A 25,360-nucleotide genomic window follows, 5' to 3' on the forward strand; every position below is an offset into this window, starting at 1 on the left:
TCTCCCAAGCTGGCCTGGAGATCATGTCGGTCACTGGCCATAAATGTGAGGCAGCCTGCGCAGCTACTGGGCACCAGCATCTCCTCCGCTCCTGTTCGTCTGGTGAACGCCTCTCCTCTGTCAACACACTCTGCCAGCAGTTTAATAACATTGATGCCAGTTTAACATTTGAGTGTTTCAGTAGTAAGCCATGTTCTAAGCGGGATAATGTACAGTTAGCCGGGAGTCAGAGGGGCCCTCAGGGGTCAGAGGGGAGTCAGAGGGGCCCTCAGGGGTCAGAGGGGAGTCAGAGAGGCCCTCAGGGGTCAGAGGGGAGTCAGAGAGGCCCTCAGGAGTCAGAGGGGAGTCAGAGGGGCCCTCAGGGGTCAGAGGGGCCCTCAGGAGTCAGAGGGGAGTCAGAGGGGCCCTCAGGGGTCAGAGGGGAGTCAGAGAGGCCCTCAGGAGTCAGAGGGGAGTCAGAGGGGCCCTCAGGGGTCAGAGGGGCCCTCAGGAGTCAGAGGGGAGTCAGAGGGGCCCTCAGGGGTCAGAGGGGAGTCAGTTCACACACAGAAGATCTATACAATCAGCAGTTTCCAATTCAGTATCTGACCAAATGTCTCCCCTTCTGTTCCTGAGATATGACGTTAAAACATGATGATGTCACAGTCAAGCTGACCTTTGACCTTTTGACCTTCATTATTTTATCCTGTTAGACATTTGTGTCAAGTTTGGTCAGAATTAGTGAATGAATTCTTCAGTTATGGACAAAAACAGGTGTTGTGAGGTCACACTGACCTTTGACCTTCAACCACACGATTCTCATCAGATTATTCTTCAGTCCGGGTGGACGTTTGTGCCAAATTTAAAGAAATACACTTTTTTTTACGAAATTGCCCTCACAAGAATAAGACAAACAAGGTCACAGTGACCTTTTACTACCAAAATCTTATCAGTTAATTAAGGCCTTCTTGAGATGTCGTGTTCACGGGAACAAGATGGAGATCATACAGCTAGCGCGGGCGCAGCGCCATCAACACGTTACCTCATGAATTTAGTTTAACGTGTGGTGAGTGACTGAGTGAATTATTTCTTTAACGTCGATCATCAAACGCTCATTTTGTCATCATCACCACTCTGAATGTTTCTGACACGTATTATTATTGTACACACTGTTATCTAGAGAGCAGACATGTAATCACGTCTCTGTCATGTGATCACGTCTCTGTCATGTGATCATGTTGAACGTTACTTGTGTCCGTCTGCAGCGCTGACACGTTTCACTGCACACTGTAAAGACAAATAAAGATTCATTCAAGACACAATGACGTCATTATGACGAAGACAAAACTCACCAACGACACAATAAATCAGTGAGAATCGTTCTGTTGTTATTAAAATCCTTTATTAATAATTTTACCTTTAACGCGTCCAAACTTTATTCTGTCTGTAAAATGTTCATCAGCTCTTTAAGTTACAACTCAGGCCTCAAAGCAAACTGACACTTAGGGACTGTTCCTTAGTCATGGGAGGGAAACATGCCGTCATGACATCATCACCATGACATCATTAATTACAGTAAATTTTAAATTTATTTTTTATTTATTTTTTAAATCTGAGAGAATTTCAGGACATTTTTAAAGAAATCGTTGGTTTGAGGACGTTTTCTTTAAGAATCATCAGAATGACATTTATCAGCCTGAAACTGTAAAAACAGAAACTATAGTTCGATTTTCAAGTTTCCAAACTAAATCTTTTTTAAACATGTCGTCAAATGTTATTGATTTTTAAGGAAAACATGTCTCAAACCAAATCTGGTCTTAAATTAGTAACATTTCATCAGAACCACTTAATTCTATGTCTCATCTAAAATTTGTCGAAAAATAAACTGAGGCTTTTATCAACTCCAGGAGTTCATCTTCAACCTTTAAAAAAATCTAATATCCCCCCCCCCAATATATTTTGAACAGTCCCTAACTGACCCGAGATCAGCAGAAAAAAACAAAACAACCAAAAACACCTCAAAGTGCAAAAAACTAACTCGACTGTACAGAAACAAAAACTGATGTAATCTGTGCTCAGATGAAATGAACATGAGATGATGAAACATCATTATCAGTGACACACACACACACACACACACACACACACACACACACACAGGCAGGTGACAGTTTTGTACCACATCAGTGACTCTGTGACGTGATTTTCACAAACGTTCCCACCGACCCTTCAGCTGTGAGAAAGTTTTATTACAAATTAAAAATGTATTTTAATCTGAGTGAAGTTTAAACTTGAATATTTCTTACTAACATTTTCCAGAGCTCCTGAACAACTCAACATCTGAACGCTTCCAAACAAAAGTTTGTTGAATGTATTGACTCAGTTTAACTTTATAAAAACAATTCTTCCACCTCACAGTTCATCGTCTCATTATTCAACATCAAATACTAAACAAACATTTGATTTCATCCATCAGTAAAAATCAGGAAAATCAGACGACGCTCAGCCGTCACGATCTTTACAAACAGCTTTAACTGCATTATTTAAATGGGGTGTTGGAAACAGTTTAAAGGTCTCACTGTGGAATTCAAAGATCTGTTTTAGTGTTGAGTCAGAATGAATCCTGCTGAAAATAAAACTGTCAAGATTTTCTTTAAATTTCCAGGTTGGAAAATGTTCAGATTCAATTTGATGTTGGTTTAACTTTGGTTTCATTCCACACACGCACACACACACACACACACACACACACACACACAGTGTTTAAAGAACAAAGAATCAGGTGAACAACCACCACAGCTGTAACCACGCCCAGCAGTGACATCACAGTGTGCTGCAGCTCACCTGTGATGTCACTGCAGCCAGGTGTGAAGGTCTGAGGTGCAGATGTGTCGAGGAAGGTCATGTGACTTTAACACTCAATGGACCTAGTGGTGACGTTGTGTGTGTGTGTGTGTGTGTGTGTGTGTGTGTGTGATGATGTTTCCTCCTCCTCCAGCAGCTCAGACAGCAACAAGAATCACTGTGATGATGATGTCAGAACAAACATGGCGGCAGTTTGAACGAGCTGCTCATCAGCTGTCAGCGAGTCAAACATGTCGACGTGTTCATGTTAATAAATAGATCATCATCAGTGAGGAAGAGGAGGGAGAGGTGTTCATCCTCCTCCTGCAGGAAGTCGCTCCTCATGTCGACAGCGTTCAGTCTCAATAGTGTTCACTGATCAGCTGGAGTCTCAGACTCTGTCCGCTGACTTGTTGTTGAGCCCCAGAGCCTGAACCACGTCCACACTGAGACCGCTCTTCAGAGTCCTCCTCACTGAAACACACACACACAGACACACACACACAGACACACACAGACACACACACAGAGTGTCAAACAGTTTCAGGCCGCGTTCACATCACAAGCAAATGAACCTCATTTATATCTGGTCCTGAATCTGAAACCTGTCTGCTCACCGCTCGCTGTGAGGATGCTCACATCAGAGCTTGTGTGTTTTTCCAAAATGAACGCACATCCAAAAAACTTGTACAGGTGTCAGACCACAGAAGCAGATACGTGTCACTGCAGACATGAATGTGAGCGGTGGGATCAGATCTGAGGGAATAATCAGAATATGTCTCTGTGCTGAGAGCGTTCAGGTCTGACTCTCAGTCTGAGATCAGAGTGCACGTTGGTACAGCAGCAGGACAAGATGTTAATCTGCTCACAGAGGATTTGGACAGGAAGTGAAAACAGTGATATGGAGCTGCAGAGATACGGAGACTGTTGTGGACACAGAGCTGCTGTTGTGTCTCCACACACACAATCTGAACCAGACTGAACCTGCCGAGGCTCCAAAGAGCAGCAGTCAGTCAAATACTCTCAAAGAAGCACTCCAACACTTCAGAGGTTTGGACCAAACAGATGTGGCGACTCCCTGACAGAGCGACTGCATTCACAGCACCAACAGGAGCACTGAGGTGACGTAGTGTCAGTCGGCCAGCTGGTGGTGCAGCACGTCCACAGTCACATGTCTGCTCAGTAAAGCCTCGACTTCACCATCGGTCCTTCTGTTTGTGTTGTGTGTTCTTTACAAGGCTAACAGGGTTTAAAGATGGCGGCTGCTGGTGCTGCACTGGCTCATGTGTTCGACCAATCACTGTGCGCTTACATCACTATGGTTTCTTTTGTGTCGGGAGAGAAGCTACTCTGAGTCAGGAAGTAAAAAAAGAAAGTTCTAAGAACTACAATCGTTCCTGGTTCTTGTGGTGTGGAAACAAGAGAGAGGGAGGTTCTTAGAACGATGACACAGGTCCTCTCGTCTGAAACACTCCTCCAGATCAACCCTCCTGTCCTCAGAGTCAAACATGAACCCTGAACTGAAATCTGACTCAGCACCGTGTACTCACATGACTTCCTGTTGAGTCGGGAGCGTTTGCGGGTCTTGGGGCTGGACGGTCTGTCTGAGGGATTCTGGGTGACGGACTTCACCAGTCGGTCCATGATCTCATCTGTGGCGTCGTCCTGGGAGCTCGTCCCGTCGTCTTTGGCTACGGACATGTGAGACGGACTCACCCTGCCGAAACCTGAGGACCAGAACCACAATCAGAACCAGAATATCACCCAGACCTGGACCCACACAGGACACACACATGAGCAGGCCCAAACACAATCTGCACCCACATGTTTTTTTCACAGATTTCCAGAATCTAGCTGCTGCTTGTAAAACTCAGAATGTCGTCACTGTCTCGTCCTCGTGTGTGTGTGTGACAGGTGTGTGTTCAGTATTCAATCAGCATTAAAACCAAAGTAGTTTGAGAACCTTGTGTTGTGACACAGACAATAAAACCTACAGATCTGATCAGTGGTTAAAGGCCACAACTATCGATATGCTAACAAATGTTTCAGGGTCTTTCTACGTCCATTTCTGAGGCGTCTCCAGATCTACACTAAATGCACACAGCAGCTGCTACACACACATATTCACTTTATACATTCATCATTTATAACAGGAAGAAAATAAAATGCTCTCCTCACTTTACTCTCCTCCTGTCGTTTTCACATAGTCACACATTAACTCTTATAATTATCTTTGTCCCTGTTAAAGGGTTTTTTTGGGGAGTTTTTCCTGATCAGCTGTGAGGGTCATAAGGACAGAGGGATGTCGTATGCTGTAAAGCCCTGTGAGGCAAATTGTGATTTGTGATATTGGGCTTTACAAATAAAAGTGAATTGAAATAAGCTTTAAACATTTTTAAAGAACTCCAGAGAACAGACGTGTGCAGCAGCAGCAGCAGCAGCTCCGCGCTCCTCCTGCGCTCTTTGCACACGGTATGTTCGTGCTGCACCAAACTACGTCACATTTGTGTAAATGAATGATCGGAGCCACGGTGACATCAACATTATTTCAACTTGAATTTTGGTTGATAAAGACATGTGGAAGTGGAGAGCAGTTCAGCACCTGTCTCCGCTCATACCAAGCCGCTGGTGAACGTGAATGTGACACAGAGTTGGAAGGAGACGGTTGATTTCACACCAGACTGGTTTACTGGATGTTCAGCATCATAGCAGGTTCCTGCCCAGGTTAGTGTGGCTGCATCAAGATGTCTTAATAGTGCTTTGATTTCACCACAGTCACAAACATGGCTGAGGCGGAGCATGAAGACAGGTCAGAGAGACGTGAAGCTGCTCTGCAGGACGCTCAGTTTGTGTGTGTTAACTGTGGTCGTCGTGACAACACAGAAAGTTAAAGAGCGAGGGGTGGGGCTCAAATTTAAAAACTAAAACAAAAATGATTTAAAAAAAGAGAACTGCTGTCTTGTCTTATCCAGTCAGAGGCCAAAAGGGCTGACGACACCTGAGGTCTACCTGTGCACGTGCCTGAGGCTCGTGTATGTGCGCCACAATGTTTCAGATTCCTAAAATGTGGTTTATAAATTTCACCAAAAGCATGCGTCTGCACATTTGTGTCTCTGTGAGTTCAGACTGCAGATGGCTCTGTGTTGTGTTCAGGTACAGGTGAGACATGAGACCTGATCCAGAGACTGAGACACTGTGAGACAGGACGAGTTATCTTTGTTCCCATCGACGGTAAACAGACAAATACTCTGTTCACATCACACACTAATCTGACAGGAAGGTCAGCCTGCTGCACGGGGACACACTGAGGACTCTGACTGATCACATCTGCAGTGTTCAGGATCTGCCTGTCATCACAGACGTACCTGACCAACAGGTGACCTTCAGTGTGACCCCGTCACATTCAGCTGCAGCTCAAAGTAAACTGACTCTTACAGACTGTTTCTCGTGGACCTGAAGTCATCACACAGAATTATTATCTGAAGTTCAAAGGTTAAAGTTCAGGTGTCCTGCAGTTTGAGTCCAGTCACTCCTCGTCTCTCTGCTGTCTCATACAGATGTTAGATCACCCACTGTATGAACTTCCTGTCATGTTCCTCCACAGCTGCTCAGTGACGACTCTGAACAAAGAGAAATCAAGTTTTGGGGTTCAGGAGAAGAGCAGACTCTTCATCATGTTTTTCAATCCGTGGCGTGTGGGAGTGAAAACATGTTGTCATTCATATTTATCTGACAGCTGATCTCATGTGTCACTGAGAGGAACAGGTGGAGACACGATGATGTCATCACTTCATTAAAAATCAAAGAAACAACAAGCCTCTGATCACTGACAGTTTGTTTACACCTCTCTGTGTATTTATATATGTTTATACTTCTCATTCTGCAGCTACACTTATACATCCTGTTTATTGATGGAGGACGCTCAGCAAAACAAAATGAGCTGCTGTAAACACGAGGAGACAAAGATCAGACCTCAGAACAACTTTATATTGAGTCTGATGATAAAAACTAGAAATGATCATCCGAGAGGACGAGACAGAGACGACATGAGAGGACATCTACCAACCAATCACTGTCAGGTGTCAGAGACGCAGCCCACACAGGTGATGAGGACAGGACGTAGGAGCGTCACGTACAGATCTGACATGTGAAATCAAAACTAACAGGATCAAATGAAAACAGAGAAACAAAGATGTAAACGTGTGGAAACAGTCTTACTGCGGACGGCTCGGGAGCGTCTCAGGCCTCTCTGGTCTACAGTCAGGCTGCTGCTGCTGCTGCTGCTGATCAGAAGGTTCTTCATGTTCTCATGCTCCTCCTCCTGACCAGGCTCCGCCTCCGCTGCCATGGAGACCGGGGAGGGGCTGTCCTCGTGAGGCACCGCCCCCGAAAACTTCTCAGTCTGATAAGAAGAAGAAGAAGAAAAGAGAGAAACATCAGAGCTGAACTTTAGACATTTTAGTTTCTTCAGACGAGGTGATGAAGATGAGTCACAGCGTTCTGTGAAGTCGCTGTGTGAAGGTGTTTGTGAGGCGCTTGTACTCCATCTCAGAATATCGCTCCTTTTACTGCGCTGCATTTATTATGTCACAGCCTCGGTTAGAGGTTATTTCTCACATAAAGGTTTTACATGAACAGTTGATCCTGTTTGTGATGCTCATGGACAGGATCTTGAGGTGCAGCCGGGGGAGGAAGAGGTCCGGTTTGGGGGCCTCAGAACCACATCTCTGCTCTTTGCAGATGATGTGGTTCTGTTGGCTTCATCACACCGTGACCTCCAGCATGACCTGTGGCGGGTTGAGTGTGAAGCGGTCAGGATGAGAGTCAGCACCTCCAAATCTGAGGTCATGGTTCTCTGCTGGAAACAGGTGGATTGTTCCCTCTGGGTTGGGACAGAGTTACTGCGTCAAGAGAACGAGTTCAAGTATCTCAAAATATAACAAGCACTTCATCTCTGATTTCTCAGACTTCCTGGCTGAAATAATGCCTAAATATGACCATGCTTTAATTCTTGGTGATAAGAATATACACGTGTGTTGTCCCTCCAAGCCCCCGGCTGGTGAATTCTTAAATCTCATTGGTTCATTTGATCTTGTGCAGTCTGTGACTGGTCCCACACAAGAGCACGGGCACACACTTGACATCGTCCTATCATATGGTTTACCAGTTTCCAACATTGAAGTTTGTGGTGCATTCTTTTCTGACCATATGCCTGTTTTGTTCGATGTGTCTCTCCCATGTTACACTGACAGACAAATCGCACCAGCTTGCCGATGCCGTATGCTTAACCCTTCCACTGCCGTTCGGTTCTCGTCTGCATTTACCAACGCCACAGTAGACCTACTAAGCCCAGCCAGCCCTGTGTGTATAAACACAGATGAGCTAACCTCTCGCTTTGACTCCACCTGCTTACAAGTCCTTGATACTGTCGCTCCCTTAAAAACCAGACACGCTAAACCTAAAACCGAGCCCTGGTTGAATGACAGTACACGGGAAGCCAGAAGAGAATGCAGGAGGGCTGAGCGTCAGTGGAAAAAAGACAAGCTACAGGTGTCTTTTGATATTCTGAGGGACAGCTGGCGTAGTTACCAGCAAATTGTCAAGGCTGAAAAGACGAAACACTTTTCTGATATCATTTTAACCAACTGTCACAAGCCTCAGGTCCTTTTTAAAACTATTAATGATATTCTTGACGCCCCCCAGTCTGTCTGTCTGGATGCCTCCTCTGAAACATGTGAGCTCTTTCTACAATTTTTTATTGACAAAGTAGCCAACATTAGAGCTAGTATCACTACCCCGACACATGACCCCTCTACTATGGCCACCTGCCCCGCCACTTTTAGCCATTTTGAGCCTGTGTCTCTTTCCTAGCTAGAGGACATAATTTCCCACATGAAACCCTCTGGCTCCCCCTTAGACGTCCTTCCCCCTCGCCTTGTTAAAGAGACCAGCAGGGCTATAGGGCCAAATGTCCAAATAATTATGAATAACAGCCTGGCAGGAGATGTACCAGCAAATTTTAAACATGCTGTGGTGCAACCGCTGATTAAGAAGCCTAGCCTCGATGCCTCTGTCCTTTCCAATTTTAGGCCTATCTCCAAGCTCCCATTTCTTTCCAAAGTTTTGGAAAAAATTGTGCTTGTCCAACTGATGTCATTTCTGAAGACTCATGCCATTTTGGAAGTGTTCCAGTCCGGTTACAAAGCACTCCGTAGTACCGAGACTGCACTCCTAAAAATTTTCAATGACATATTTTTGGCCACAGACTCTGGTGACTCTCTCATTCTTGTGCTGTTAGACCTCTCTGCAGCTTTTGACACTGTAGATCACATTATTTTGCTTTCCCGTCTGGAGCACTGGGTTGGCATTAAAGGTTCAGCCTTGGAATTTTTCAGGTCATACCCGTCTGGGAGAAGCTTCTGTGTCAACCTAGGAGATGCTACATCCTCCACAGCATCTCTCCACTGCGGAGTGCCGCAGGGCTCAATCCTTGGGCCGATTTTGTTTATGCTATATCTGCTCCCCCTAGGATCCATTTTTAGAAAACATGGTGTCTCCTTCCACTGTTATGCGGATGACAGTCAAATCTACCTGCCTGTAAAGCGAAACCATCCTGACTCCTTAAAACCCTTGTTTACATGCTTGGAGGATGTCAAAGCATGGCTAGCTTTAAACTTTTTAAATTTTAACGACAGCAAAACTGAAGTTATGGTGTTTGGTCCCAGCAACGCACATGTGTTTCCTCCTGGTGATCTAGGCCCCCTTGAACCTTTCGTGACGCCAACTGCTACCAATCTAGGGGTAAAAATCGACTCTGACCTAAAGATGGACAAACAGATAAATGATGTTGTGAGTAAGAGCTTCTACCAGCTCAGGAGACTGTCCAAGGTTAAATCTTTTCTATCACATTCTGTTTTTGAAACTGTAATGCATGCTTTTATGACATCTCGCCTTGACTACTGTAATGCCTTGTATGTTGGTGTTAGCCAGGCCTCCATCTCTCACTTACAGATAGTCCAGAACGCCGCTGCTCGTCTGCTAACTGGTACACGTAGCAAGAGCACATTAGTCCTGTACTGGCCTCCCTCCATTGGCTTCCTGTGCGCCACAGGATTGATTTCAAAATTCTGCTGTTTGCTTTCAAGTGCCTTAACGGCCTGGCACCCATCTACCTCTCCGACCTGCTGGAACCCTATGTCCCTCCAAGATCCCTCAGGTCCTCCAATCAGCTTCTCCTAGCTGTCCCTAAATCCAGGCTGTAGGTCAGGGGAAATCGGGCTTTCGCAGTGGCAGCTCCAAAACTTTGGAACGAGCTGCCAGATACAAGCGTCTGTGCGTTGTTACTTGTTTTTGTCTTTTACTTGAAAAGCACTTTGGTCTCAGCTCTGTTGTTTTAAATGTGCTATATAAATAAATTGGTATGGTATGGTATCTCAGGGTTTTGTTCACAGTGGGTAGAGTGGAGCGTGAGACGGATCGGTGGTTTGGTACAGCGTCTGCAGTGATGCAGCTACACCAGATCCTCGTGGTTCAGAGGGAGCTGAGCCAGAAGGCAAAGCTTTTGATTTCCTGGTCCATCTGCGTCCCAACCCTCACCTATGGTCATGAGCTCTGGGTAGTGACTGAAAGAATGAGGTCACAGATACAAGCGTCTGAAATGAGTTTCCTCTGTAGGGTGTCTGGGCTCAGCCTTAGAGATAGGGGGAGGAGTCAGACATCTGGAGGGAGCTCGGAGTAGAGCCGCTGCTCCTTCATGTTGAGGTGGTTCAACATCTGATCAGGATCCTCCTGGTCCAGCTGGTAGGAGGCCCCGGGGCAGACCCAGAACACACTGGAGGGATTATAGATCTCATCTGGTCTGGGAACACCTCGGGGTCCTCCAGGAGGAGCTGGAGGAAGGAGCTGAGGAGAGGGACGTCTGGAGGACTTTGCTCAGCCTGCTGCCCCTGAGACACAGCCTCAGATAAGTGGTCAAAGAGGGACGGATGGATATGTCTCTAAAACACTCCCAGCAGCTGTGAGGGACTTAATATGTAATGGAGTATTTTCATACGTCAGTATTTCTACTTTAATTAGAGTGTAAACCTGAAAACATCTTTTTCTTCTTGGATTAAAGAGGATCATGATGACGTGAACTGTTGGGCAGCGTGGATCATTAAACATGTGCGACCTCTGACCCCTCCTCTCAGGAGGATCAGGAGGTGTGAGGTCATCAGGAGGGGGAGGAGTTACCTCTGTGATCATCTTCCCTCTGGTCTTGGTTCTCTCTCTGTGAGCAGCTCGTTTGCGTTTGAGGCTGAGGACGCGCTCCCTGGTGGTCCGATACTCCAGAGAGAACTCACTGATGATCCGACAGAAACTGGTCACTCTGATGTCACGCACTGAGGACGACGGCTGACCCAGGAACAGCAGGAAGGAGTGGAACCTGGAGGAGGAGGAGGAGGAGGAGGAGGAGGAGGAGGTGGTTAGTGTCTGTCCGTCTGCAGGGGTCATGTTACCTGTGTGTGTGTGTCTCACCTGTTGATGACCCTCCTGTGGACGACCTTCAGGATGATGATCCTCTGTGTGCAGTCCTTCAGGAAGTCCGTCAACTTGTTCTTCAGCACGGCCTTTGTCTCGTGTTTGGCCACCACCTTCAAGTTGTCCCATGATGCTTTGCAGCGTCTCTCCAGCTGCACCAGGTTCTCAGACAGCAGCTCAAAGTCCACCTGCAGGAGACGACCACACACACCTGTCAGCAGCTGCCTGAACGATCCCACAGAGCAGACTGAACAGCAGGAAGTACGACAGAATAGAATACTTACTTTGGCGGAGCGGGTGATGGCGGGAATCTCACTGTAGACGTCAGAGGATTCTGGGTAATTTTCCACCACCAGGCTGCAGGTGTGATGCAGCAGAGACTGACGGTGCACCGTGTCCTTCACCTCCACCACCTTCTCCAGGTAACCCAGCTCAAAGCCTTTCGCCTGCGCACGCGCACACACACACACACACACACACACACACAATCTGTGTTTGAATACACAACACATTTATCTGAGCTCCACTGAAGCAGCTGATCTGCAGATCCTCAGTTTGAGGTCAGCTGATCACGGCGTCCTGATAACGCTCCTGTCCTCATGTTTACTGACATCATCACCTTCATTATAATAAAATAATTCTGACCTTCATTTTTCTAAATATCTCCGTCTACACAGGAACACACAAACAGCTGGGTCAGTCTGTGCTGATAAAGGCTGCACCAATGATCCATCAAATACCACAGAAGAAGACTGAGTGTGTGCAGTGAGCTCATCCTTCAGTGGTAACAAGTCAAACAGCTGTAAAACATCTGCAGCTAATTATTCCTTCATTCATAATGTTTGTTCAACATCACTCAGGTACACGAGCCTGAAATGTGACTCGTGTGTGGACGAGGACGAGATAAATGTAAACAAACCAACAGACCGCCATTGTTGTTGTTGTTGTTGTTGTTTGTGAAACATGCTCATTACACAACAAACAGTGGACACGTGTGAATGGAGGAGATGATGTCATTGTTTCTCAACACAGTAACTTCCTGGGAGGCGTGTTCATTTGTTTGAGGTGGGAAGAAGTTCTGTGTAACACAGATCAGCAGGTCACAAGTGTGGATGTATAAAGACACCTGGACACAGCTCTGGAGATGAGACGCCGTTCATTCCTATAAAAGCTGCTCAGCAGCTCATGAAACCAAAAAAGTTGGATTACCGCAGGATGAACTGACCCACAGACGGGCTCAGCATCACTGGGCTCACAGAGTGCAGAGCGCAGCTAACTTCCTGTTTAGCGCTCCGCTAACTTAAATAGGGATAAATGATCTGATGCTGTGGCTCCTCTAAACTCTCCACATGTTGTCGAACCAAGTGAAGAGTGACATCAGACATTTTATTGTGATGCTCAAAAAATGCATCCACTCATTTACAGACGTCTCTTCCTTAATGTTCGCCTTTTTGGGCCTTCACGTGACGCACCCTGGAAATTACAGTGCCACTGTCCGGCACTTCCTGGGAGCCTGGTCACAGCAGTCACAGGACTCTGCTCACTGATTGGCTGCTGGAATTCACTGGCCGCAATTCACCATCAAAACTTAAACTATTTAAACTTTTGATTTGGCTGCAAGTTGCTGCAGAATCAAACAGTTGCAGCCGGCTGAGCTCTGAGCTGTCAGGCCTCATACAGGTCAGAAGTTACACACAGAAACTTTAAATGATCTGATCAGAGTTAAACACACATATTATCTATTCTCTGTATTTGTCCTGTCATGTAGTGAAAACAGATGAATCATGATGAGAGGAGAGTTTGTTTTGTTCTCACGTTGGAGCTGTTGAGGAAGTTTCCGATGGCGAGCAGCGTGGCGAGGATTCTCCTGAAGGTCTGATTGGACGCCAGCTGCTCCATGCCCAGCTTTAGGTCAAACAGCGGCTCTGCGATCTCCTGCAGGGGGCGACACACACTCACTGTCAACATCCTGTCTCTATCACCGACAGCACACACTCCTCCTCAGACCCTCGACTATGTGACGTCTCATTTAACATCACATTCGAGGATCGGGCTGATTTTCCTCCTCACAGTCGGTGAGGTCGACGTCCTGCAAACATCAGCGTCTCATATCTTTTTTCACCTCTTCTCTGGACGATGAACATACATGAGCCTCCATGTTGTGTTACAGAGTCAGACGTCAGAGAAAACTCTGATCCACAGTCACAAACTGTTTATACTGTTTATGTTTTGGAGGGTTCCTGTGTTGGTGAGTGAAATATGGAAATATACAAACACTGTGTTCATCTTAAACTCATCTGTGTTGTGCACACATCACCACAGCCTCACAGGAAGTCTGAACACATCAGTCCTTTAACTTCCTGTTGGTCTCATGTGTCTCAGGACTGTGATGTCACTATGTGTGTGTGTGTGTGTGTGTGTGTGTTACCTTCTCCAGAGCCTCGTAGTTGAGTTTGAAGGCCCAGAGCTGCAGGCGGGGGGTCAGGGCGCTGATGGAGGCCAGGCTGAACAGGAACTGCTCCGCTGTGCCCAGAGGAAGGTCAGGATTGGCCAGCTGAGCCTCCTGGATCCTCTGCTTCTCCTCGTCTGTGGGCGTCATGGTCAGGATCTTCTGCTCAGGACAGAGAGGGAGCGGCAGCGGGAGAGAGAGGGGGTGGGGTCAGACTAACTACTTTAGCACACACTCATTCAGTTCCACATTAAAGGATAAGAGCGCCCTCTGCTGACAGGAAGTGCTCCCTACCTCTATCCCCTCCTTGCTGATGGCGAACTCGTCGAAGTTGAGGATGGCGGTCTTGATGACGTGGACGGCCGGCAGGACGGTCATCCCAATGTTGATGGCGTTGCTCCTCTTCGGGTCCAGAACCAGAATCTCAGACTTCTTGGTCTCAGGTCCTTTCTGCACACAAACACCTCCTTATTAACTCTTAACTACTGTTAATAACTGTTAATAACTGTTAATATCACTTTGATGAAATGCTTTATATAACACACTGTCTGATTCTATTACTTACTGCTGATAAACATTCATAAAGCTGCAGTCATTCACATTAACGTCCAGCCAAAGACAGCTCTCCTTAATAACGTCAGTCGTACATCATTAATTTAAACTGCTGTTTAATTAATGAACTCATTTACTTATGAACAGACAGAGAACTCTGATCTTACATTACAGCTCAATTATAGCGTCTTTTTCTATATTAACTATAATATTAACTGTAAATCTAATTATTGATGATTTTTTTCCTGAAAACATGAAGCAGCATTTTGTTATGACGCAGCACAGAGCCTTAATAACCTCCCAGATGATGTCAGACAGACGCTCAACACTTCCTCTTTAACGCTGCCTGCTCCGCCCTGTAATGACCACTGAATTATTTTAAACATATTAAATATCTTTGCACCTCTTGTTCTGCACTTGAATGATTTTTTAAAATTAATCATTTAGTAAATTTGACCTTTTAAATATTTTTCCTCTTTTATTGTAAATCTGTGTCCTTTATTATATTTTATAGTTGACTGCTCTGTAGAGCACCTTGAGGTGCCCTGGTGTCTGAAACCTTCTGTGCAAATAAAGCCGCCCGGCCTAAAACCATGTAGAGTAGTGTCTGCAGGTTCTCAGACAGCTTAAGGCTCATTTATGCTCAACATTAAATACGGATCTGGATACGGACGGAGCCTTCTGTCCGTGCTCTGCGTTCATTTCGTCCGTATTTCTGCACGTTTCCATAAAGCTTACGGATACGGGCCAAACGGAGCAGTACCACCAGGAACCGTGGGGGCAGTGTTGCTGTCACTACCCGATACGTAGCTCTAGTGAGACACGAAGAAGAAATAACAATTCAATTTCTTTCATCGGCAGTACTAGAGAAAAGAATTCTCCATCCTCCTGTCGCGATGTATTTAATGGCCTCACCGACCACCGCCTCCTACAACGCTGCCTCTGTTTTTGTCTTTTATGCAAGAGGTACATTATCAATATCTCCTCCACAGTCGCCATGTTTGTTTCTGAGTTTGTTGTTGTCATAAACTTTTGACTCTGGGCTGCCCCCTGGTGGATATATTGGTTAACATCCATGCCAACGTAAAGGGCGCATGGAAGTATGTGGGCAGTGACGGTAACATCGTTTGAAACGGACGTATACATTTTCGTACGTAAAGGGAGCATAAATGAGCCCTAACAGCCACACTCAAACTCATGTTGATTTTTTTTAGGTGTCTAAAATACATTAGCTGCTGACTCCGCCCACAGCAGGACACGGACGAGCTCCTGAGGTGGTTCACCTGCCTGTTTCATTCCTTTAACATAAACAACCACCTTTAAGGGCCCCTTAAGTTTGGCTCTTACAGACAGGTGTCCTGGTTTTGTCCTGAGGGGACGTGTTACAGAGTCTTCGCTCTCTGTGGCTGAGACTCAAACATATCTTTGACGTCTCATCTTATTTTCTGGCCAACACACACAGATATCTGCTCTGAGACGATATCGGCCAGCTGAGTCGGGTTATAGTCTTCAGCCTGAGAGACGACACTGGGGCACAAAGCTGACATTATCAGTGTGTGCTGTGAGAGACGCTCGTATCTGAGAGCGTCAAACCATCACACAGCTGTCTGAGTGACTGCTCTGTGGGCGTCACACTGTGACCTGCAGGGGGCGCCGTTGGGTGCCACACTTTCTCATCATCTCTAAATGTTTCAGTAAAGACACATCAAACTCCCAGCTGGCCTGGTTACCTTGGCAACGGGCAGCTCCTTGGCTTTAGACTCAAACAGGTGTTCAAGTCGCGAGGTGTCCACCGCCACCTTATCCAGCGACGCCCACACCGTCCCCCGACCGAAGCGACACTTGTGCGGCCCGTCGGCCTGCTTCAGCTCCTTCCAGAACAACTTCACCGTCTTCTTCTTCTTCTTCTGAGTGGACGCAGACGAGGACAAGGGAGGAGGAGGAGCACCTGGAGGAGGGGGAGGAGGTGGGGGTGGGGCGAGACCACCTGGTGGTGGAGGAGGAGGGGGAGGAGGAGGTGGAGGAGGAGCACCCAGGCCCGGGGGAGGAGGAGGAGGGGGAGGGATGCCAGAGAAGCAGGAGGAGGAAGAGGAGGAGTCGAAGGTGTCTATGTCCAACACATCGATGTCCTCCTCGTCCATCAGGTCGGAGAAGTCCAGGTCTTTGATGCGCAGGGCGGCAGCGCTCGGCTGCAGCTGGTCCCAGGCGTCTGCGGGGCCCCCGGGGCCCAGCGGGGTCATCTGGATGGTCTCCAGGCGGCGAGCGTGGCTCTCCACATCGATGCTGCACTGCTGACGGAGGTGACGGTTCTGATGGAGAACGTTCAGGTGTCATTAGCTCTTACGTTACTTCATAAACTGTCGTAATGTGTCAGCTGACTGCTTACTAAGCCCCGCCCCCTCACAGTGACTGTCCAATCACAGCTCAGCAACAGTAAGCGTGACAGCAGGTGAGTCAGAGCGCATAGAGCTGTGCTCAGAGATGATTCAAACCTGTTTTTCTTCGGCCAGACGGGCCAGTGCTGCCTGGGCGGAGCCTTCCAGCCCCTCCAGCTCCGCCCTGCGGGAGGCGCTGCCCTCACTCGGGCTGGACGACTCGGCTGAGCGCGAGCTGAAGCTGGTCAGACGCTCCAACACACGACCCCGACCGCTCTGATCTCCACCTGAGAGGAGGAGGACACAAACAGGAGGTCTCACTCTGCCTCGACTACCACAACCAACGGCACAGATTCTGTCTCATCTTTAAAGGAACAGTTCACATTCTTAACTTCCTGTCTGACTGACAAATAACGCAGTTTTAATTTTTAATGTTTGAACGAGACTAAGAATCTCTGAACATTAAAGGCCTTTAAAAACAATCAATTTCAGACTCTACCAACAAAAACAGATCTATTCATGTATCGATCATTAACAGACAGGACTGATGGACATCAGGGAGACGTGAGTTCTCACCAGGCAGGAAGTTCCCTTCTTCCTCTGTGGTGTCGGCAGCGGCGGCAGCAGGTGGGCTCAGAGGTGCTGAGCTGGAGGTCTTGGAGTAGAGCATGTCTAGCAGGAACTTCCTGTCGTTGGACAGAGTGCTGCACTGACGCTGCATCGACGGCGCTGCACACACACACACACACACACACACACACACACGCAGATGGTAACAGGAAGCCTGACCAACATCCTTCACATTAAAAGCAGCGGCTGATTCTTTTGTTTAGTTAATATGGTTAAAAGTTATTTAAGTAAAAGTCAATAGTTTGTGAAGTTGAGTTCTCTCCATCATGTTTGATCATTGCTGGTGGCGTCCCTCAGGGGTCAGTGTTGGGCCCTAAACTGTTTATCCTTCATAGTAATGACAGACACAAACTATCTGATGTACTGAAACTGGTGACGTTTGCTGATACAAATATTTTCTGCTCTGGAGAGGTATTTGTCTCGACTATCAGAGGATGTGAGTGAGTTAAACATGTGGTTTGAAAGAAACTAATTATCGTTAAATTGGAACAAAACTATAATGAAGTTATTTACTAAATTCAGTGAAATTAGTTGGGATAAAGTGGATACATGGATATATCAGTTATCAATCAAATGAGCTGTTATATATTGGCCATCGCATATCAACAAAAAACCCAATATGCTGCATCGCTAATAAAAAAAACTCACTGAAATCAGCTGAGAAATAAAAACGTTAAAGTGATTTTCATCAGACGAACCGCAGCTCCACTCTTCTTCTCCTGTTTGGCTGTGACGCTGACATATGAACCAGCAGCCAATGAGGCGTCTGTGTTTCTGTATCTGTGAGTTGATTGATCAAATCTGAACTCAGGATGAATCCTGAACAAATTCTGACTGAACGCTGCAGGCAGGACGACCCACACAAGAAGAGGAGGATTGTGGGTAACTGGAGTCTCACCTGATTCATTCTGGGAGTCTGAGTGTCCGTTTGTGTCCGAACTGCTGGACGGCGAGACTGCAGACAAACACACAGGAGAAGAAGATCAGATGGTGGACTGGTCCTTTAAACAGCTGATAATCAATAACTTATTGATCAGTTTAGAGTTTCATCAACAGATTATTTGTCACATAAAGAACGTGATGCTGAAACGAAGACGATAGTAAAGAGGACAGCGATGACGAAGGTGACGACGCCAACGATGATCATGGTAATGATGACAAGTTGACAGTTTATGATAAAGATGGAATCGTCATCATTATCGTTGTTGTCATCACTAACGGTAATGATGATGATGATGAGGAAGACTACGACAAAGATGATGGCAACTAACAATGTTGGTGAAGGTGACAACATTGATGTGATCTTATTCTAAACATTTACCCTGATGCGACAGCTCCTCAGACGGGACACTGCTGCCCTCCTCTGTGGGCTGCACGCTCGGGGTTATGACATCATCAGACGAGGACAGCCTGGACTGGCTGAGGTGTTTACTTCTTCTCTTCTTCTCCCACTGCGTGGCGGCCAGGCTGCGCAGGAAGGTGTCTCTGTGACGGGGGAGGGGAACAGGAAACAAGGTGAGACGGAGCCAACATGGCCGACGTGCTGCTTCCTTTAAATGTCGGATAAAAGCAGGCGTCACCTTCACACGCTGCTCTTCATCATCATCGTTAAATTAACTGATTCATTCTCAGTAATGATCACATAATGAAACAACCTGAACACTCAGCAGGACACTTCCTGCTCTTTTTAAAGTAAAAGTCTGCTGGTATTTAACCTCCATGTTCAGACTGAAGCCAACGGTGAGTGTGTGTCTGCTGACGGCTGCAGGGACACATCTTCATCTTCCTCTTCCTCCTCCATTGTTATCAGTGAGTCACACGTTCCTTCATCACCATGAACTCACTGTGGTTTAGTTGTGGATTCATCTGCTGCTGAAAATAGTCCCCAACAAAGTGGCTGTTTCCTCCCGTTAGTTTAATAAAAACTACAGTGAGACGCTGACGGAAGAAATAACTGATCAAACTATTGATCTGGTTTTTACAGACGACTTCAGGAGGAACTACTGAGACTCAGACAGGAAGTCAGACAGCATCACGTTGTTGGTTTGAGTCTGAACATGAGACAAATATAGAGATTTATACCTGTGAGGACAGCGTGTGAAGCTTGAATGAGAAACATCAAAATCAATTTCATTTCTTCTTCACTGCAAACTCAAAAATCAACCAGCTGCAGGCAGATTAACACCAGCGATTAGACCGCACCCAGCAACAACAGACCAGAAGGACCAGAGCCACCAGCAACACGCACACACGCACGCACGCACACGTACGCACACGCACGCACTCACTCACTCACTTGTAAAACCACCACACATCCGTTTACACACCCAAAGCTGCGTCGTCCTCAAACCAACAAGCTCTGATTTATGATTTTAATACACACACACACACACACACACACACACATAGTTGAAATGTTATTCAGTAGTTGTTTCTGGACTGTGCAAAGATGACGAGGGGGGAGATGTATTTTCCTTTTTTGGCTTTCACGCATCGATTTACTGCAAAAACAATTTAAAAACATCTAATAATTACATTCAAGTAGTTGTACTTTATTATAGAAAATTTATTTATTTTTACACCTATTTTTTTATTTTAAAAAATGTATTTATTTTTTAACTTATATTTTCAGTGTGTTTTGTGTCTGGTCGGCACACACGTGTTCTTTAAAAGGAAAATGATTTTTTTTTTTTTTTTAAAAAGGGTCTTTAATAAATATTGGTAAGGAGGAGCTGAAAGTGTCGCTGGTTAGAGAGACATCTGGGGTGCTTCTATCAGCCTGCTGCCCCCTGATGACCTCAGATAAGAGGATGAACATGGATGGATGGATGGATAAATATCTCTTAGATCAAAAACATTTGTATATGTGTATATGTATTTGTATTTGTATAAGTTCACTCATGATTTCAGCATCAAGTTCCTGTCAGACACAGCATGTTGCAAGTTGTGCTCAACACACTGAGCCACAGCACTGAGCTGCAGCACTGTGTGACCTCACTGACCTGCTGCACTGTGTGACCTCACTGAGCTGCAGCACTGTGTGACCTCACTGACCTGCAGCACTGTGTGACCTCACTGACCTGCTGCACTGTGTGACCTCACTGACCTGCTGCACTGTGTGACCTCACTGACCTGCTGCACTGTGTGACCTCACTGACCTGCACTGTGTGACCTCACTGAGCTGCAGCACTGTGTGACCTCACTGACCTGCTGCACTGTGTGACCTCACTGAGCTGCAGCACTGTGTGACCTCACTGACCTGCTGCACTGTGTGACCTCACTGACCTGCTGCACTGTGTGACCTCACTGACCTGCTGCACTGTGTGACCTCACTGACCTGCTGCACTGTGTGACCTCACTGAGCTGCAGCACTGTGTGACCTCACTGACCTGCAGCACTGTGTGACCTCACTGACCTGCTGCACTGTGTGACCTCACTGACCTGCTGCACTGTGTGACCTCACTGACCTGCACTGTGTGACCTCACTGAGCTGCAGCACTGTGTGACCTCACTGACCTGCTGCACTGTGTGACCTCACTGAGCTGCAGCACTGTGTGACCTCACTGACCTGCAGCACTGTGTGACCTCATTGACCTGCTGCACTGTGTGACCTCACTGAGCTGCACTGTGTGACCTCACTGAGCTGCAGCACTGTGTGACCTCACTGAGCTGCAGCACTGTGTGACCTCACTGAGCTGCAGCACTGTGTGACCTCACTGAGCTACAGCACTGTGTGACCTCACTGAGCTGCAGCACTGTGTGACCTCACTGAGCTGCAGCACTGTGTGACCTCACTGAGCTGCAGCACTGTGTGACCTCACTGAGCTACAGCACTGTGTGACCTCACTGAGCTGCAGCACTGTGTGACCTCACTGAGCTACAGCACTGTGTGACCTCACTGAGCTACAGCACTGTGTGACCTCACTGAGCTGCAGCACTGTGTGACCTCACTGAGCTACAGCACTGTGTGACCTCACTGAGCTGCAGCACTGTGTGACCTCACTGAGCTTCACTGTGTGACCTCACTGACCTGCTGCACTGTGTGACCTCACTGAGCTGCACTGTGTGACCTCACTGAGCTGCAGCACTGTGTGACCTCACTGAGCTTCACTGTGTGACCTCACTGACCTGCTGCACTGTGTGACCTCACTGAGCTGCACTGTGTGACCTCACTGACCTGCTGCACTGTGTGACCTCACTGAGCTGCACTGTGTGACCTCACTGATCTGCTGCACTGTGTGACCTCACTGACCTGCTGCACTGTGTGACCTCACTGAGCTGCACTGTGACCTCACTGAGCTGCAGCACTGTGTGACCTCACTGAGCTGCAGCACTGTGTGACCTCACTGACCTGCTGCACTGTGTGACCTCACTGAGCTGCACTGTGTGACCTCACTGAGCTGCTGCACTGTGTGACCTCACTGAGCTGCACTGTGTGACCTCACTGAGCTGCAGCACTGTGTGACCTCACTGAGCTGCAGCACTGTGTGACCTCACTGAGATGCAGCACTGTGTGACCTCACTGACCTGCAGCACTGTGTGACCTCACTGAGCTACAGCACTGTGTGACCTCACTGAGATGCAGCACTGCATTGTGTGACCTCACTGAGCTGCAGCACTGTGTGACCTCACTGAGCTGCTGCACTGTGTGACCTCACTGAGCTGCTGCACTGTGTGACCTCACTGAGCTACAGCACTGTGTGACCTCACTGAGCTGCACTGTGACCTCACTGAGCTGCACTGTGACCTCACTGAGCTGCACTGTGACCTCACTGAGATGCAGCACTGTGTGACCTCACTGAGCTGCAGCACTGTGTGACCTCACTGAGCTGCACTGTGTGGCCTCACTGAGCTGCAGCACTGTGTGACCTCACTGAGCTGCTTTACATTTTATGACATCACAGGTTTGAGTTTTAGCGCTCTCGACTTTGGATTTGGGGGACGTTGATCATCTTTACTGACATTTTTGGGCTGTCTCAGACTGAAGGAGTGACATGTATGAATTCTGAAAGTTTCTCTGAAAGTTTTAAACCGTACATTGTGTTTGTGTGTTTACAGTTTCTCTCTGTAAGTCAGAGGACAGACACTCTGCGCTCTGTAATCTTCATGTCTGTGTTTAGTGGCTGCAGCTGCCTCTGAAAATCACACAGTCAAAGCTCTGAGTTCCTGTACTTGTGATCGGAACCACAGGAGGACAATAAACCCAGACCAGGACCAGGACCAGGACCAGTGCTGAGAAAAATCACACTGAAGTTCACTGAGTATCCAGACAGACACACACTCTGACAGGAAGTGATGCAATACTGACACACACAAAAACCAGCACAACGCAGGCTGCACGTGCACGCACGCACACACACACACACACACACACACACACACACACACACACAGAGTCAGATAAGCAGCAGAGCCCGGCCTTCGTCCCTCCAGCTCCCAGCATGCAGTGTGGCTGCAGCAGTACTTACTCAAACCTCCTCAGAACCGGCCTGTCAGGATTTACATTACAGTCCTCTGAGCTGCAGAGACACAACACAGGGCTGAGCAGGACAAACACACACACACACACACACACACACACAGCGGGTGGTCTCCGATTGGATCGTTTCTCTGCTGCTTCACGGCTGAAACGAAACACGACATCAACCTCCACCTCACCTGAGCTGAGCTGCTGACGCCTGAACCTGCAGGTGAGACTGAGACCACTTTGTCTTATCACCTCCCCAAACCACAGTCACCATGGCAACAACACACACACAGTTTAACCAGGAGAACCTCCCACCAGAACCACAGCAGGTTTCCCATCATCCTCTCTGCTCAGACAGCAGCCAGACGCTTCGACACTGAACCTGATGGAAAAAACTCAGCTGCATAAAATATCTATATCTACTATATCTGTATCTATATCTATATCTGTAAATATATCTGTATCTGTATCTATGTCTGTATCTATATCTGTGTCTATATCTGTATCTATATCTGTATCTGTATCTATACCTATATCTGTATCTATATCTATATCTGTATATCTGTATCTATATCTGTATCTGTATCTATGTCTGTATTTATATCTGTATCTGTATCTATATCTGTATATATATCTATATCTATATCTATATCTGTATCTATATATCTATATCTGTATCTGTATCTATATCTGTATATATATCTATATCTATATCTGTATCTGTATCTATATATCTATCTGTATCTGTATCTATATCTGTATATATATCTATATCTATATCTGTATCTATATATCTATATCTGTATCTGTATCTATATCTGTATCTATATATCTATATCTGTATCTATATCTGTATCTGTATCTATATCTGTGTCTATATCTATATCTATATCTGTATCTATATCTGTATCTGTATCTATATCTATATCTGTATCTATATCTGTATTTATATCTATATCTATATCTGTATCTATATCTATATCTATACCTATATCTGTATCTATATCTGTATCTATATCTATATCTGTATCTGTACATATATCTATATCTATATCTATATCTATATCTGTATCTATATCTGTATCTATATCTATATCTATATCTGTATATGTATCTATATCTGTATCTGTATCTATATCTATATATGTATCTATATCTGTATCTGTATCTATATCTGTATCTATATCTGTATCTGTATCTATATCTATATCTGTATCTATATCTATATCTATATCTGTATCTATATCTGTATCTGTATCTATATCTGTATCTATATCTATATCTATATCTGTATCTCTATCTATATCTGTATCTATATCTGTATCTATATCTATATCTGTATCTATATCTGTGTCTATCTATATCTATATCTATATCTGTATTGATATCTGTATCTGTATCTATATCTGTATCTATATCTATATGTGTATCTATATCTGTATCTATGTCTGTATCTATATCTGTATCTATATCTGTATCTATATCTATATCTGTATCTATATCTATATCTGTAGCTATATCTATATCTGTATCTATATCTGTATCTATATCTGTATCTATATCTATATCTATATCTGTGTCTATATCTGTATCTATATCTATATCTGTATCTGTACATATATCTATATCTATATCTATATCTGTATCTGTATCTATATCTGTATCTATATCTATATCTATATCTGTATATGTATCTATATCTGTATCTGTATCTATATCTATATATGTATCTATATCTGTATTTATATCTATATCTATATCTGTATCTATATCTATATCTATACCTATATCTGTATCTATATCTGTATCTATATCTATATCTGTATCTGTACATATATCTATATCTATATCTATATCTGTATCTGTATCTATATCTGTATCTATATCTATATCTATATCTGTATATGTATCTATATCTGTATCTGTATCTATATCTATATATGTATCTATATCTGTATCTGTATCTATATCTGTATCTGTATCTATATCTATATCTGTATCTATATCTATATCTATATCTATATCTGTATCTATATCTGTATCTGTATCTATATCTGTATCTATATCTATATCTATATCTGTATCTATATCTATATCTATATCTGTATCTATATCTGTATCTGTATCTATATCTATATCTGTATCTATATCTGTGTCTATCTATATCTATATCTATATCTGTATTGATATCTGTATCTGTATCTATATCTGTATCTATATCTATATGTGTATCTATATCTGTATCTATGTCTGTATCTATATCTGTATCTATATCTGTATCTATATCTATATCTGTATCTATATCTATATCTGTAGCTATATCTATATCTGTATCTATATCTGTATCTATATCTGTATCTATATCTATATCTATATCTGTGTCTATCTATATCTATATCTATATCTGTATTGATATCTGTATCTGTATCTATATCTGTATCTATATCTGTGTATCTATATCTGTATCTATATCTGTATCTGTATCTGTATCTATATCTGTATCTGTATCTATGTCTGTATCTGTATCTGTATCTATATCTGTAT

At 45.3% G+C, this 25,360-nt stretch overlaps 1 protein-coding gene across 6 annotated transcripts in view; it reads right to left on the reverse strand.

Annotated features, from left to right (window-relative positions):
* Positions 1–1,363: 1,363 nt before the first annotated feature.
* The window catches only part of fhod1 (formin homology 2 domain containing 1), an 86,823-nt gene continuing 62,826 nt past the window's right edge, over positions 1,364–25,360 (reverse strand). For 4 of the 6 annotated variants that reach the window (XM_033619943.2, XM_078173029.1, XM_033619925.2 and 1 more), the window contains 15 exons: positions 22,818–22,868; positions 18,671–18,834; positions 18,248–18,304; positions 17,296–17,448; positions 16,837–17,006; positions 16,075–16,653; positions 14,087–14,242; positions 13,772–13,954; positions 13,159–13,278; positions 11,628–11,789; positions 11,341–11,531; positions 11,056–11,248; positions 7,042–7,225; positions 4,374–4,550; positions 1,364–3,297 (listed from right to left, as the gene is read on the reverse strand). In XM_033619943.2, coding sequence (XP_033475834.1) covers positions 3,215–3,297; positions 4,374–4,550; positions 7,042–7,225; positions 11,056–11,248; positions 11,341–11,531; positions 11,628–11,789; positions 13,159–13,278; positions 13,772–13,954; positions 14,087–14,242; positions 16,075–16,653; positions 16,837–17,006; positions 17,296–17,448; positions 18,248–18,304; positions 18,671–18,834; positions 22,818–22,868 — 2,623 coding nt within the window. In that variant the 3' untranslated portion in view covers positions 1,364–3,214. The remainder of the gene's footprint in view (positions 3,298–4,373; positions 4,551–7,041; positions 7,226–11,055; positions 11,249–11,340; positions 11,532–11,627; positions 11,790–13,158; positions 13,279–13,771; positions 13,955–14,086; positions 14,243–16,074; positions 16,654–16,836; positions 17,007–17,295; positions 17,449–18,247; positions 18,305–18,670; positions 18,835–22,817; positions 22,869–25,360) is intronic. The other 2 variants (XM_033619952.2, XM_033619934.2) reach the window with 1 other exon arrangement.

The sequence above is a fragment of the Epinephelus lanceolatus genome, chromosome 2 (genome assembly GCF_041903045.1).
Source record: "Epinephelus lanceolatus isolate andai-2023 chromosome 2, ASM4190304v1, whole genome shotgun sequence".
Classification (NCBI taxonomy): domain Eukaryota; kingdom Metazoa; phylum Chordata; class Actinopteri; order Perciformes; family Serranidae; genus Epinephelus; species Epinephelus lanceolatus.